This window comes from Dasypus novemcinctus, chromosome 14, assembly GCF_030445035.2.
Source record: "Dasypus novemcinctus isolate mDasNov1 chromosome 14, mDasNov1.1.hap2, whole genome shotgun sequence".
NCBI classification, from domain to species: Eukaryota; Metazoa; Chordata; class Mammalia; order Cingulata; family Dasypodidae; genus Dasypus; species Dasypus novemcinctus.
In genome coordinates this window covers 83,842,555-83,856,931 of record NC_080686.1, presented here as the reverse complement: position 1 = coordinate 83,856,931, position 14,377 = coordinate 83,842,555, and the positions used below count along the sequence as shown (strand labels likewise).

The 14,377-nt window shown below is 37.9% G+C and overlaps 1 protein-coding gene across 3 annotated transcripts in view; it reads right to left on the bottom strand.

Moving 5' to 3' along the window:
• Positions 1-14,377, bottom strand: part of COL14A1 (collagen type XIV alpha 1 chain) — a 202,674-nt gene that overhangs the window by 172,518 nt on the left and 15,779 nt on the right. For all 3 annotated transcript variants that reach the window (XM_004480742.5, XM_004480745.5, XM_004480744.5), the window contains exons 3-4: positions 7,040-7,156; positions 3,131-3,274 (exon numbers count right to left, since the gene is read on the bottom strand). In XM_004480742.5, the coding sequence (XP_004480799.1) occupies positions 3,131-3,274; positions 7,040-7,156 (261 nt within the window). The remainder of the gene's footprint in view (positions 1-3,130; positions 3,275-7,039; positions 7,157-14,377) is intronic.

Genomic DNA, 14,377 nt, shown 5'->3' with positions numbered 1-14,377 from the left:
TGCAAACTTTAAGAAAAGTTATTTTGTTCACTCATATAGGATTGTTGGAGGCAAGAAACTGAAGTGCAGAGCCAGTACAATGAGACAGAATGCTGATTTATACTGAAAATAACATAAAATCTTTTCCAGAGCTTCCAGACAGTGTAAATCTCAAAATAATGTAACATTTAAAACATATGCAGTTGCTGCTGACAGGTGGATTTACCAAATGTCTTTGTTAAGAAGTTTCAACAGGTAGCAAATTAATAGTTTTTTTGTTAAAAGTCACAAAATATGTTTCATACAGTGGCCACTGAAGTTGTTGAAGGCTGGGAGAGGGAAAAAGAGGTGCAATAGGGGGCATTTTCAGGACTTGGAATTGTCCTAAATGACATTGCAAAGACAGATACAGGCCATTATATCTTGCTATAAACTACAGAATGGAGTGGGGGAGAGTGTGAACTACAATGTAAATTATAATCCATGCCGTGAGGCAATGCTCTGAAATGTGTTCATCAATTGCAATCATATACCACACTGATGAAAGAAGTTGTTAACTTGGGAAAAGTGGAAAGTGTGGGGAGTGGGGCATATGGGAATCCCCTATATTTTTTTAATGTAACATTTTATGTAATCTATGAGTCTTTTAAAAATAAACAAAATATATATATTTTTTAATGTCTCATAGAACTTTACTCAGGAGAGGAAGAAAAAAAGGAGAAGGAGGGGATAGAAAATTCAGATATACAATTGCACACAGAATTCCAGAACCCATGGCTTTCCAGATTTGTAGAGTAATTCCAATGGCAGCTGTTCTTTAAAATAAGAGAAAGTCTATTTGAAAAATGATGTCTAGAGTTTGTTTCAAAATAATATTGGAGAGGGGTGTGAGAGTATAGATGAAATAAGACTATGAGTGCTTAATTGTTGAAGCCAGGTAATGGACATATAGTGGCTCATTATACTATTTGGAGGAGCGAGCAGGTAACTGAGCCTGAGACTCCTGAGAAGAAGGATCCTGAACTAACCAATAGGAAGAAGGATCCTGAGTCAACCAGTAGGGTAAGAGTGTTTTCAACCAATAGAACCCATTGCTTTAATAGTCAGCCAATCAGTACCTCACAAAGCCAATAGGACCTCTCTTAGTCAGCCAGTCAGCATCTCCCATTTCCTATACCCTGTTTACATAATATGCTAATCTAGTTTTCAAGTCCTAACCAATGCCCTTGCTTGGAACCACTAATTGATCAATCAGAACATCGCAACTGGGGCTTCACCTCCAGGGTTGTTCACACAGCTAGACTACATCAAGAGTGGCTCTGAAGCCCTGAGCATGCATTCCATCTTCACCCTGGCCAGAAGAACATCAAGCTGCAATGCTGAGTCAAGCTGGGAATGCCGAGCCGAGCTGCAAATGCCGACCTGTGAGACACAACACCAAGCTGAGCATGCCAAGTCAAGGTGAGAATGCAAAACTGCAACAACAAACACCAAGCTGTGAAACACAACACCAAGCTAAGCATGACGAGCTGAGCTGCAAGGTTGAACATCGAGTGGTGAGTCGAGCTGCAACACGGAGCCATGTGCTTCCACCACTGCCTCAGCCAGGCTTGTGCCTTGGCCCAGGTTGAGCTGTAACACTGAAGGCATTTCCACAGGTGCCTCAGGCCAGGCCGGTGCCTCAGCCAGGCTTGTGCCTTGGCCAGGCTTGTGCCTCGGCTAGGCTTGTGCAGGAACACCAGGGGGTATTTCCATCATCACCCTGACCAGGTTAGAGTTTAATACTGAGCTGTGATTAAATTAAGTTTGATTGTACTGAGGTCACGTTTCTTCATTCTCAAGTCCATCTGAACCAGAGAATAAAAGCAGCAACAACACTATTCTGTTTATTCTGTTTAAAATGATCTCTAATAATAAGTTGTTTTTTAAAAATCTACTGTAAAAATGAAGTAATATAGAAAGTTAACCAGTACAGGCCTCTTCTTTTTGCACTCACAATACACAACACTTAGTCTTGCACATTTGAAAGGCCAAATCCAGAAATAGAAGGTTGATGTTGTCCCTGTGGTCACTAGAATGCAGGTCCAAAGGGGCAAGAGTTTGTACTCTTCTGTTTAATGTCATATGCCTGATGCCTAGAACAGAGCCTGACACTTAGCAGACATAAATATTTGTTGAATGAATGAATAAATGCAATAAATAAATATAACAATAATAAATATAAATATATTTATATTTTTATAAATATATTTTATATTTATAAAAAAATAAATATAGCAATAAATATTTGTTGAATGAATGAATAAATGTCTCCTGAGAAGCAGAAGAATCAGGAGCTGTATGGACAACTTTTAAAATTAATATAAAGGGATAGCTTTCTAATGGAACTGTGCAGGCATGGATTGGGCTACAAGGGAGTTTTCTCCCTGCTTTGGAGGTCCACTGCATGGCCACCCTTCACTGTCTGCTCAATTTGCTATTTGAGAAGTGGCTCAAATACGAAGCCTTCCCCTGTTCACCCTCTGCCCAGCCCATTATTGAAGAAAAGAGGGTGCCTTTACCAGAGTTCTATGTATCTCTCTCTCTGATACTTACCAGGTTGTGTTTGTTAGGTTTGTTTAGAAATCTGCTTGTCATGGGACAAGGCACCTAAGAAGTCCTTCATACATGTCAGTTGATTGGATGTTGGGAGGAGTTACATTTTAGTTGTGTGGGTTGGTTCAGTGGAGGCTGGGGATACTACAGAGCAGATTCGGGCTTCATCCATTCAGTCATTCAGAAGGTATTTATCAAGCACATGATGTACAATTGCAATATGAGAAATACGCTCATAAACTTTCAGAAACAAACGGGCAATTACAATACTGTGTCCTAAGTACAGCAGGAGGGGAAGTTCTGATGTTCTGAAAGCACATGGGAGAGATATCTGAGTTAAGGTTTGGGAGACAGTGTCAGAGAAAGCATTTGATAAGTAGGAGTCTAATGAAATCAGGAAGGGAAAGAGAGCATTCGAGGTAGAGGAAACTCATGGAAGGTTGAACTAAATGTCTTTTAAGACCTCTTCAAAGCTGAAGAAGCTAGTATTTTAGATTCAGCAGAATCAAACTCAAAGCTGAGACAAAGTCCCATGGTAGCACCTGTAAATACATACTTCTGAACTGGCCTTGGGCTGGCTTGCTTTCTTTGTCTTTATGGTATGCAATAATTTGAACTGTGTAATTCTGGTCTGGTATAAGACCTTGAATAATGGCTTTAGTTGCTGTGTTCTGGAGATTCAATTGGTTGGTTTTTCCACCTGTAATAAAATAGGGAGATAAATCAGTTCTAAGAAATGAAGTTAACTGTGTATGTTAAGAACTTTTATTGACCAGCAGTCAAGATTTTAAAAGGCGAAACATACTTTAAAAAATACACATAATGATGCACAAGTACATAGCAAGTCATTTTACTGTTTTCATTCTCATATTCAATTGTACTCTTTTTTTGCTTGAGAAAACCTGAACAATTGTTGAAATTCAATAAACGCATTCATAAAAACCTTTCATCATAACACACTTGCTTTTTTTTTAATGGTTTGTAGTTTTTTTAATATCTTTTTTTCCCTCCCTTCCCTCTTTCCTCCCTGACCCTGCTATCTTTGCTGTCTGTGTCCATTCGCTGTGTGACCTTCTGTATCTATTTCTCTTTTTGTCTTCTCTCCTCGTCTTTCTCCTCTAGGATTTACTGGGATTTGACCCTGGGGATCTCTGATGTGGAGAGAGGTTCCCTGTCAATTGCACCACCTCAGTTCCTGGTCTCTGCTGCACTTCACCTTGACTCTCCCCTTTGTCTCTCCTTTGTTGCTTCATCATCTTGCTGCATGACTCACTTGCACGGGCACTGGCTCACTGCACAGGCATGCTTTCTCTTCTTCTCTTTCTCCAAGAGGGCCCAGGGATCAAATTCAGATCATCCCATATGGTAGATGGAGGACTTATCCCTTGAGCCACATCCACTTCCCCACACTTGCTTTTATGCAATAGGGGAAGCCATAATATAAGATTGGAAGACTATGAACTGCCAACATCAGATATACTCTTTAAGGAATGAAGTCCACTTAAAAGTGAAGTGGAAGATATGGGTAGACTGAATGTAGTTAACCATGCTGGAATCCTTCCTATGGCCTCTCTGAAGGAAGCATCCTTGAAACCTGAGCAATTTGAATATCTTAAATCTGACCATGAGGCTGAAGGAACCATTCATTGCCTGGCTACTTTAAAGTTAGCTTGGTTCATGAAAAGATTTCAAAACTCAAATATCTCACCATCAAATTAGACTGACATTTAAGGCTCTCCTGTAAACCCTTTTAATGAAATACTCAACTTTTATGTAGAATTCCAAACATATCTTTCTTTAATTTCTAGCAGCCATGTCTGTGTCTGAGAAGAGGGAAATGTATTTAAAACTTCTGCCCTTCTGGCAGTTAACAGTAAAAGCGTCTGAAATGTGTTAAACTAAACATAATGCAACAATTACAATGTATTTTAATCATATTCTAATAAAATTAATGATAAGTCTGAAACTTGATGCAATTATTGTCCAGGTCAACAGCTACTAGAAGACAAAACAGAAATTTTTCATTACCAAAACCTGTTCCCTTACATACATTTATGCTCAAGATATTAAATCAGGTTTCACAAACTTCTATCCTTTAAAATTTATCTATTACAAAGGATTCTAAACAAACCTTCATAATGAGGTATTTCTAAAAGTGTTTCCCTAAGAAAAAAAAAGTTCCTTAGAAAACTCTGTATATTAGAATCCTTTTTGGAAAGGCATAGAGTATATTATTTTATGAAAAACTTTGAGAAACCCTCCCCCATACACACACACACACAAACACTTCAAACTCTCTTTAAACCAGTATTTCTCAAATTTATTTGACCATTAAATGATGTGGTTACATAACAGCCATTAGCATCCTGCAGAATACCATGGAACATGCTTTGGAAAAAATTGGCATAAACAGTGTTTGGACCATGTCTCCTAGTGCTAGAAGGTCTACAAACATTTTGCAGCAAAATGGATTCATTGCTCTTTATTTACTGTGTTTGATCAAGCAGAAACAAGGGTGTCAAGAATGTCTGCTTGGCTTAGATAACTGCTTAAAAAAAAAAAACCACACACACAACTATATTTATTAAGACATCAAGAAATAATTTGCTTTCATTTCCAATCCTTATTTTGTCCCTGGACGTGTTTAAACAAGAACCAGAAGTCTACTTTTGGGTGTGCTGTTGAAGAGGGGATTCAAGGACCATGCTGAGGCCAGTTACTCTTTAGGTTCCATAATTTCTCAATGACACCTGCTTGAGATACTCAATAGATTAGCATTATCAGCAATTAATCAGGAAATCTTAAACTTTCGATTACATGGAAGAAAAAATTACCAAAATACATATGGGGATTTCTGAGAGGCACCACAGATTAGCATTGTATTTTGCCCTTGAGAATTGTAATGATAGTTGAAGCATCTCTTCTCTTTAAAATTACCATTAGGCTTCATTTTAAAGAAAGAAAATGTACTTTAAAAAGCCAAAATTATTCCAAATTTTTCAGTCACCTTTCAAAATGAAAATTGAACATTCTTGAACATAAAATATCACTTTCCACAAGTGAAGCACTTCTCTAAGCCACCACAGGAAAAGCTGGCATCTAGTGTTGCTCAGGCAGGATGTCATTCTAGTGAACCGATGTTTAAATTTGTTAATAAAAGAAAGTGATGATTTTGTTTTAGTAACTGAGAAAGAAGCCAGGTATTTTATCAGCTTGTTTTGTTTGAGATTTTAAATCCACTGTTGAGTAAAATGTCCACATTTATGGACAGCAAAGAATCTGTCTGCCTCATTAAGTGAGTTGGGAAAAGCTCTCCAACAGGAAGGAGTCCAGCTCCATATATTCATTCTTAATACCAATAGAGAGAAAATTATTACAGTTACATAATTATAAATTGCATGAAAATATGTTACTAATAAGTACTTACCATGTACTATGTGAAAATGGTCCTAGGAGAAGAAATGAGGCCTGAGAGACCTACTAAAGAACATGTTTATAACAATTGAGGTAAGATTTACTAAACACTATGAGGCAGTCACTGTTGTAAGTGCTTTTCAAGTATTCATTATTCGGTCCTCACAGCCAGTGTTTCTCACATTTAATATGCATACAAAACACCTGGGGGTCTTGTTAAAATTCAAATGCTGATTGAGAACGTCAGGGGGGTGTCCAATACTCTGCATTTCTACCAAACTCTTAGGTGATGCCGATGCTGCTGGTCCACAGATCACACTTGGAAATGCGGCCTCACAGCTACTATCATTTCTCCATTTTACAGAAGAGGAAACTGAGGCTCTGAGTGATTCAATACCTTGGCTGAGTCGCACTGCTTGTAATTGACAAAATCAGCTTTTGAACTCAAGCAGTTCAGTTGTTGAGCTCATCTTAAGCTCCATGACACCCATGTAGAAATGGCAATTCTTCTGCATGTCCAGGAATGTTTTAGTTTATTGTACTTGTATAGTAAATTTTAAAAAATATTTGCACACCTATTTTATCTTCATAATTAATACAATTGTTCAACTGTCACGTTGTCCGCCTAATTTTTCACATCTACTTATGGTTTTATCATTTTAATGTTTAAAGGTTGAGTAATATTCCATGGCATTTATTATTCATAACTTACAATTTTTTACAATCAACTTTCTCAATCATCCAATCACAAATGTATTGTAATTTCTAAGTGTCAATAACTAAAAATATTCACGCTATGTCAAAAGAGAGGTTGTGAGAATTTTTGATAACCTGGAAATCTGGCCTGAGGAGAATTATGGTGAGCCCAAGAGTTACTCTTTATCCTTTGGAAAACATTATTTCCTTGATTAGCAGTTAAGATTTCAAGCTCAAAATATTAAATAAAACACAAAAGTTTAAATGATTTTAAAGCAACACTGGGCACTACACATTTTCATTATCTATGTGAAAAGTTGTTAATGTTCTAGGAAACACAGTAGATTGTTTTTACCTGAAGCTGGAGTCACAAGAAGTTTGTATCCTCCAAATTTCCCTCTTGGAGCCTTCCATGAAATCTGTATACTATCCTGAGATAGAACATTGTATCTTAACCTTGTGGGTGGAGCCACTGGAAAAGGAAAAAAAAAAATATATATATATATATATATATATTTTTACTGTTGAAGCCTAAGTTTACATTTCTTAAATTGAAAAGTCAAAGTAATATACACGAAATATATGAGACCTTATCAGCCTCAAAATATGTCATTTCTACAGCCCCATTAATGAATTGATAAGTTTACAAAGTAACACAAACCCAAATGATGTCTGTTTTTTACCCAAGAGAAACTCATTCATCAAATAGTACTGACCTTATACAGAGAACTAGGACAATGTTAGAACTCAATACTTAAGCTTAATAATTGAAGCCCAGAAGCAGATTTGGCTCAACTGATAGAGTATCTGCCTACCATATAGGAGGTCCAGCATTCAAACCCAGGGCCTCCTGACCCATGTGGTGAGTTGGCCCACGCCCAGTGCTGACACGTGCAAGGAGTGCCGTGCCACACTGGTGTCCCCCATGTAGGGGAACCCCACGCAAAAGGAGTGTGCCTGGCAAGGAGAGCCACCCTGCGCGAAAAAAAGCGCAGCCTCCCCAGGAGTGGCGCCACATACACGGAGAGCTGACACAGCAAGATGATGCAACAAAAAAAGAGACACAGATTCCCGGTGCCCCTAACAAGAATGCAAGTGGACACAGAAGAACACACAGCAAACGGACACAGAGAGCAGACAATGGGGTGCGGGGGGAGGAAGGGGAGAGAAATAAATAAAAAATAAATCTTAAAAAAAAAAATTAATTGAAGCCCATCTTGTAAAATGCTTTCATTATGTTACAAAGTTGAATTCTTCTACTTAAAATATGTGGGATTTTACAATCTATTGGGACCTGTTTTATGCCACAAGGTTTTTCATCTCGGCAATCCAGTAATCTGTACTTCAAATCTAGCTGATTTATACCCGGCACAAAAATACATAGCATATGGTTATGAATCAGCCCAGAATCTAAGAATCTTCTCTGAGAGTTCATGAAAACTGGGTAGCTCCATATACATTTTTTTATAAGTCATTCAAACTTGAAAACATTCTTGGAATCCTACGTAAATGTTTAAGAATTTCAAAAGAAATATATTTTTGAAGAAGGTTTTTATTATATAATACCTAAATTAGTTCATCAAAAAAGAAAAGTTAATATTTCTTAATAGAAAAGTTAGCATTTAAACCCACTTTTATGCCCAACCTTCCTCACTTTAGGAAACTGTGGGAAAAGAAACAAACATTCTCCTAAATGGGAATATAGCATGGTATGGGATTTGGACATAAGTTTTATTCCCAGTTCTGCCACTTATTAGAGAAATAATCTTAGTAAAATTGTTTCTCCCAAAGTCTGAGTTTTCTTATTTTTAGAAAGAATGACAGCAGTATTTTCTGCACAGAACAGATGACAACTTTATGTAGAATAATGGATATAACACTTTACAGTAAGGGTCAATAAATGTTTCTTTCCTTTCCCCTTACTTCATCAAATAGCTGATATCAAAAAGCTCATTTAATCCTCACAAAAACGCATTACTGGGAAGGGGCTGTGGCTCAACTGATTGGGCTCCCATTACCATATGGGAGGCCCTGGGTTCATGTCCCAGGGCGTCCTTGTGACGGCAGGCTGAACCGCGTCCGCAGAGAGCTGATAGCCATGCCCCATGGAGAGTTGAGGGCTTGTGGCCTGTGCCTGCAGAGAGCTGGCACAGCAAGATGATGCAACAAAGGGAGATAAGCAGACATAGTAGAATGCGCAGAAAATGGACACAGAGAGCAGACAGCAAGCAAGCTGCAAGGTGGGAATAAATAAATAATAAAATATTTTTCTAAAAAAATACATTACTATCCCAATTTTATAGATAGTAAAATCAAGGCAGAGTTAAGGGATTTGCCCAAGTTCCACATACTGGTGAGACACAGACATTCCAAACTCTCAGATCCCAAATGAAATGCTCTGTTTCTTTTTTAGAAGAAGATCTGTATTAGAAGGCACATTCATGGAGCTAGATGAATAAATAATTCACTTTTCTACAAATTATCCACTTATCTGAAATCAGTAAACACTGCAAGACACAATCTCAAGGGTAGTATTCTCTTTCTAGTTGTTCTTTACAGTAGAAAATGCTAGCCACACAAAACAAAAGATTAGCTTGCCATTCTAAATTTGAGATGAATGGAAGAAAGAGTTTACATCACTCTGGTCAATGGGAAAATATAGATTTTTCATATGAACAACTATTTTAAAAAGAAAGAGGAAGGTGGCCAAACCTAACATTTGGATGAACGGAGAAAGAGCAACTAATTACTATTTTTGCTTATTCTGCAACTAGGAAGGGAAGTCTATTTCTAGGTAGGTCCTTACTACCTATGAGAGAAAATTAAAAATAATGATTGAATATTTTTAAATAATATGTCCAAGTTTCTGAGCAAAACCAAGTCAGTGGACTGGTAGACATCACTGATCAAGCTTGTAGAGTTTGACATGAATGCTCTGGCAAAAAGAAGCTCACATGCCTGGGAACCATCAAGTGGAAATGCAAGACCAGCAGGAGGGAGGCTGAAGTGTAGGCAGTTACAAGAAGGTCAAACAATTCTGTTAGTACCCCCAGATGTTTTGCCACCTCAAAGTGAGCAAAGACTCCTAGGTTAAAAATTAGAAATCATTAGAGCTTTCTCTTTCCATGCTAGTGATCTATAGTGATGTCTGAGTTTATAGCCCTCAACTTTTCTTTAGTGAAGAGCAAACCTTCTCAGTCTCCAGCAGATAATGATGACAGTTCTGCTCATGCTCTGGAACCCAGGGTGGCATGTGCTTTCTTTCCATTGAATTACTGAAGGAAATGCAACAACCAAATCCATCAATATTCAATTCTTTTTAAAATGTACAAATGGTTAGTATGTCTACTACCATTCCAACCGCTGGCAAAAAGCAATACCACCATTTCCTTTTATTAATGGACCCACATCTACTGCCCTTATAAATGTAAAGACTCTCACAACCATTAAAAGAAAATCTTATTACAGTCAAAAAGACACATGCTCACATCTCATCTAGGTTTTTGTCTTTAGGAGGAAAATATATATTGAAAAGAAGAAATGCTAGTTAAGAAGGAAAGAGGGAAGCGGGTGTGGCTCAGGTGACTGAGTGTCCGTCTACCCTATGGAGGGTCCAGGGTTCGATCCCCAGGGCCTCCTGACCCGTGAGGTGAGCTGGCCCACGTGCAGTGCTGTTATGCACAAGGAGTGCCGTGCCACGCAGGGACGCCCCCGCGTAGGGGTGGCCCACATGTGCACCCCTCAAGGTGAGCCGCCCTGCATGAAAAAAGCGCAGCCACCCAGGAGTGGTGCCGCACACATGGAACCCTGATGCAGCAAGATGACACAACAAAAAAGAGACACAGTTTCCCAGTGCCGCCTGATAATGCAAGCAGATGCAAAAGAACACACAGCAAATGGACACAGAGCAGACAACGGGTGGGTGGGGGGGAAATAAATAAAATAAATATTAAAAAAAAAAAGAAGCAGCATGCAGTGTTACAGTTGTGGACCTCAAAGTTAGCCCTGTTTTTTCCCAAAATGAAGGGCACCAGGATTTGTGTCAAAGCAAGGGCAGCAAGGCTGACTGGAAGGCTGTAAGTGCATTGAAGAAACAGTTGTTCTTATCTCATGGAAGAAAAATTTGTATATATTTAATACCAGACTTCATGACTTTTCTTTTTGCAAGCACCAAGGAAGTGCTTTATACTTATACTTAAGTTCCAGTAATAATTATAAATGTTTGCATGAACTTGACTCAAAAGTTAATCTGCTAAAGTAGACTTACTGGTGTTCTTCTATAGACTTACTGTGATTCTAGCAATGGAAGAACTTCCATCATTGATGTGGAGGCAGTGGCCACTGGAGGTTCTGAGGTCAGGGACAGGGAAAAACAGGTGTAATTCGGGGGCATTTTCAGGACTTGGGAATCATCCTGAATGATATTGCAATGACAGACACAGGCCATTATACATCTTGTCATAACCTACAGAATTGTGTGGGAGAGAATGTAAACTACATTCATCAAACTATACTCATCAAATAAATGTAAACCATAACCCATGCTTAGTGGCAATGCTCCAAAATGTGTTCATCAACTGCAATGAATGTACCTCACTAATGAAGAATGTTGTTATGTGGGAAAATGTGTGAGCTGTGGGGAGCAGAGCTTATGGGAATCCCCTATACTTTTTAATGTAACATTTATGTAATCTAAGTATCTTTAAAAAGATATTTAAAAAATGAAACAAAACAAAAAAGTTAATCTGTGTCTGATCAAACCCTAATCTTTACCAAAAGACAAAAAAAAACAAGTGTAAAGTTTAATTTCTGGCACACACCAAGAACCCAGAACAACCAACACACTCATCCTTTGCTGGTGAAACCAGGCTCCCTGTGTGGGCTTTGGGCCAAATATAATACTTGTGAATATATGAACTTCATACCAAAGGGGAATAGAGGAGGACGACACAGAAGGGTTCAATTTTTATTTCTTCTTTACTGCAGAGTTAGGCTTGTTTCTGAAAGCATAGGATTTTGCTGCGTAGTGTTGTGTTGTAGGTTTTTCTTTTTTACAGCTAGGTTTTCTTAAACCCAAAGAATCTCACTGCAATAATTCAGTAGAAGCACACAGATAGAAGAGGAATTTTAATGTAATTCCATTGAAGCCTCACTGTTATCAACTACTTAAGAAATTCTGTTTCAGAATCTATTTATAGAATTTCAGTTCTTTCTCTTTCTTTTACTTCAGCTCAAGTCAACTAAAATCTTGCTGTTATGACAAATGAAAACCAAGGCAAAGATTTGTTTCTAATGACATATTCTCAGTAATTCTGTAAACACTGCTTTTGACACAGGGATACTATAGTGGATGTCTGTTCTCCACCACCACCCCGACCCTACCTTCCTTTTGTACCAGCACTCTTGTTTTCCCTAAAACACCCTTCCTCCTCACTGCCTTGACTGCACTATCAATTAGCCATCCTTCCTGGCAAAGGGGTGGGAAAATGACAGACTGGGTCAGGCAGACTCTCAGTAGAATCTGAAACTTGACTCCAATGATGGAAGGATGGAAAATAGCTACAGTGCTCTCATTCCAATGACATGCCCTAAAAAAAAATGGTCATTAGTTTCTACAAACTGTATCCCAGAGGAGTTACCAGTTTTCTATTTCAAAGCTTGATATTTAACTTTTAATTTGATTTTATGTACTGCTTCATTACCTTCCAGTAAATTCCCTTTTGCTTAAGTTGGCCTGACAGAGTTTCTGTTAAATGTCCCCCCAAAAATGTCTGGCTGATACTGTTGCAGCAATATGGGTCATACTGAGAGTATTTCCCATGCAAAACATAGTTTAGAGTGCTATATCAATCAAAACATAGTTTAGAGTGCTATATTATACTCATCAAATAAAAAAGCATTTAATTAGTAGAGAAGCATTTGGACTATATTTTTTCCAAATGCTTTTAAAAAGCATAGTGTTTCTTTTCAGTCATTTTTCTAGTAAATGCATTGGCCAAATGTTTTATAAATAGGAACAATTATATTTTGAGAAAAATTTACTATAGGATATGCTAGAGAGTTCTTTTTATCTTTCTTAGAACCTAATAACTTATAATTTCATGATTCAATACAAAGATGCTGAAAACAGCAGAGAGGAAAATAGTCTCAATTTTCAAATGTTTGATTACAAATAACAGCAAAAATACGCATAGATATGTTAACACAGAGGTCTTTATAAAGTTAAATCTAGCTCCCATGCAAAGTAGTCTGCAGTTTTATATACTTTGAGGTTTTTTAATGACAGTCACTTTACCTTCAGTGGTTCCTTCTTATAACCTTCCAAAGCAAACATTACTAGAACCAAGTACATTTTGGTCAGTCCTAGAGAAACATGGAGCTCGAGGTACTCCATTTGAAATTCTGAGAAAGTGTTGGTGCCATCTTTCTGTCACTGCTATACATATTTCATCCCTACAGCCAACACAACATTACTTTTTTGATCTTCCAGCTCCTTTAGCAACTTATCTTGAAAAGAAGATGCTGGAATAATCCAAGTATAAACAATTACTCAAGCCAATGTGGGTTCACAATCTCTGAAGAGGGGAAGGTTTTCAGGAAGAATTACATTGAGAAACTAAGTGACAAAGCACATTGTATCGATAGCAATTTAAGGGGAGGGGGCTAATTGCCTGTATGAATTTTACTAAGGACTGTATTAGTTTCCTCTTGCTGCTATAAGAAATCACCACAAACTTAGTGGTTTAAAGCAACACAAAGTAATTATTTTACAGTTCTGTAGGTCAGATGTCCGACATAGGCCTCCCTGAGGTAAAATAAGGAGTAGGCAGTGCTGTGTTCCTTTCTGGAGGCTGTAGAAACTTCAAAAGGCTGCCTGCATTCCTTGCCTCTTGGCCCCCTTCCATCTCCAGAGCCGGCAACGGTCGGCCAAGTCTTTCCTACATCATTTTAGGGATGACTCTTCTGTCCCTCTCATCCATAATTAAGGACCCCTGCAATTACATTGGCCACCCAGATAATCAAGTAAACTCCCTATTTTCCATGTGTTACCCTAACTTACCTTCACCATGTAACCCAACGTATTCACAGATTCTGGGGGTGAGGGAGTGCACATCTTTGGAGATCATTATTCTGTCTACTACACTGAACTTTTGGGTTTTTTAAAAAAATTTTGTTCGTAACTATGACTCTAATACAAGAATATTAGGTGTGTAAGTGATTAGTGTCAGCTAACAAGTCACCTGCCCTTTGCAAAGTATTTTATTGCATATAAAACACATTCACAAATGGTTTGGCAAATTAGTATCAAAATTAGTCTACCCACAGGAACTATTATGTTTGCTTCTAAAGCAGAAAATGAGTAAAATGAAGCAATTCATAATCCTTTTTTTCTTTACTCAAAATCAAACATGTAAATAAATGGTGAATAACAAGAGTGGCATGATGGAATAAGATGAGTTTTCTCAAAGGTCTCACATACCTTCCTAAATACCAAAGCTAATGATATTCAGACCATTTCTTACTGGAATTTCCTACAGCATATGACCATCAAATTCCTTCTTAAAAGTGTCTCCAGCCTTTATTTCTAGGCCACTACACACCCTGATTTTCCTTCTAGCTCCTTTACCGACACTTGAAATCAGTCTTTTTTCTTCCTACTAACCTCTTAACTGTTGATGTTCTGCCAGATTTC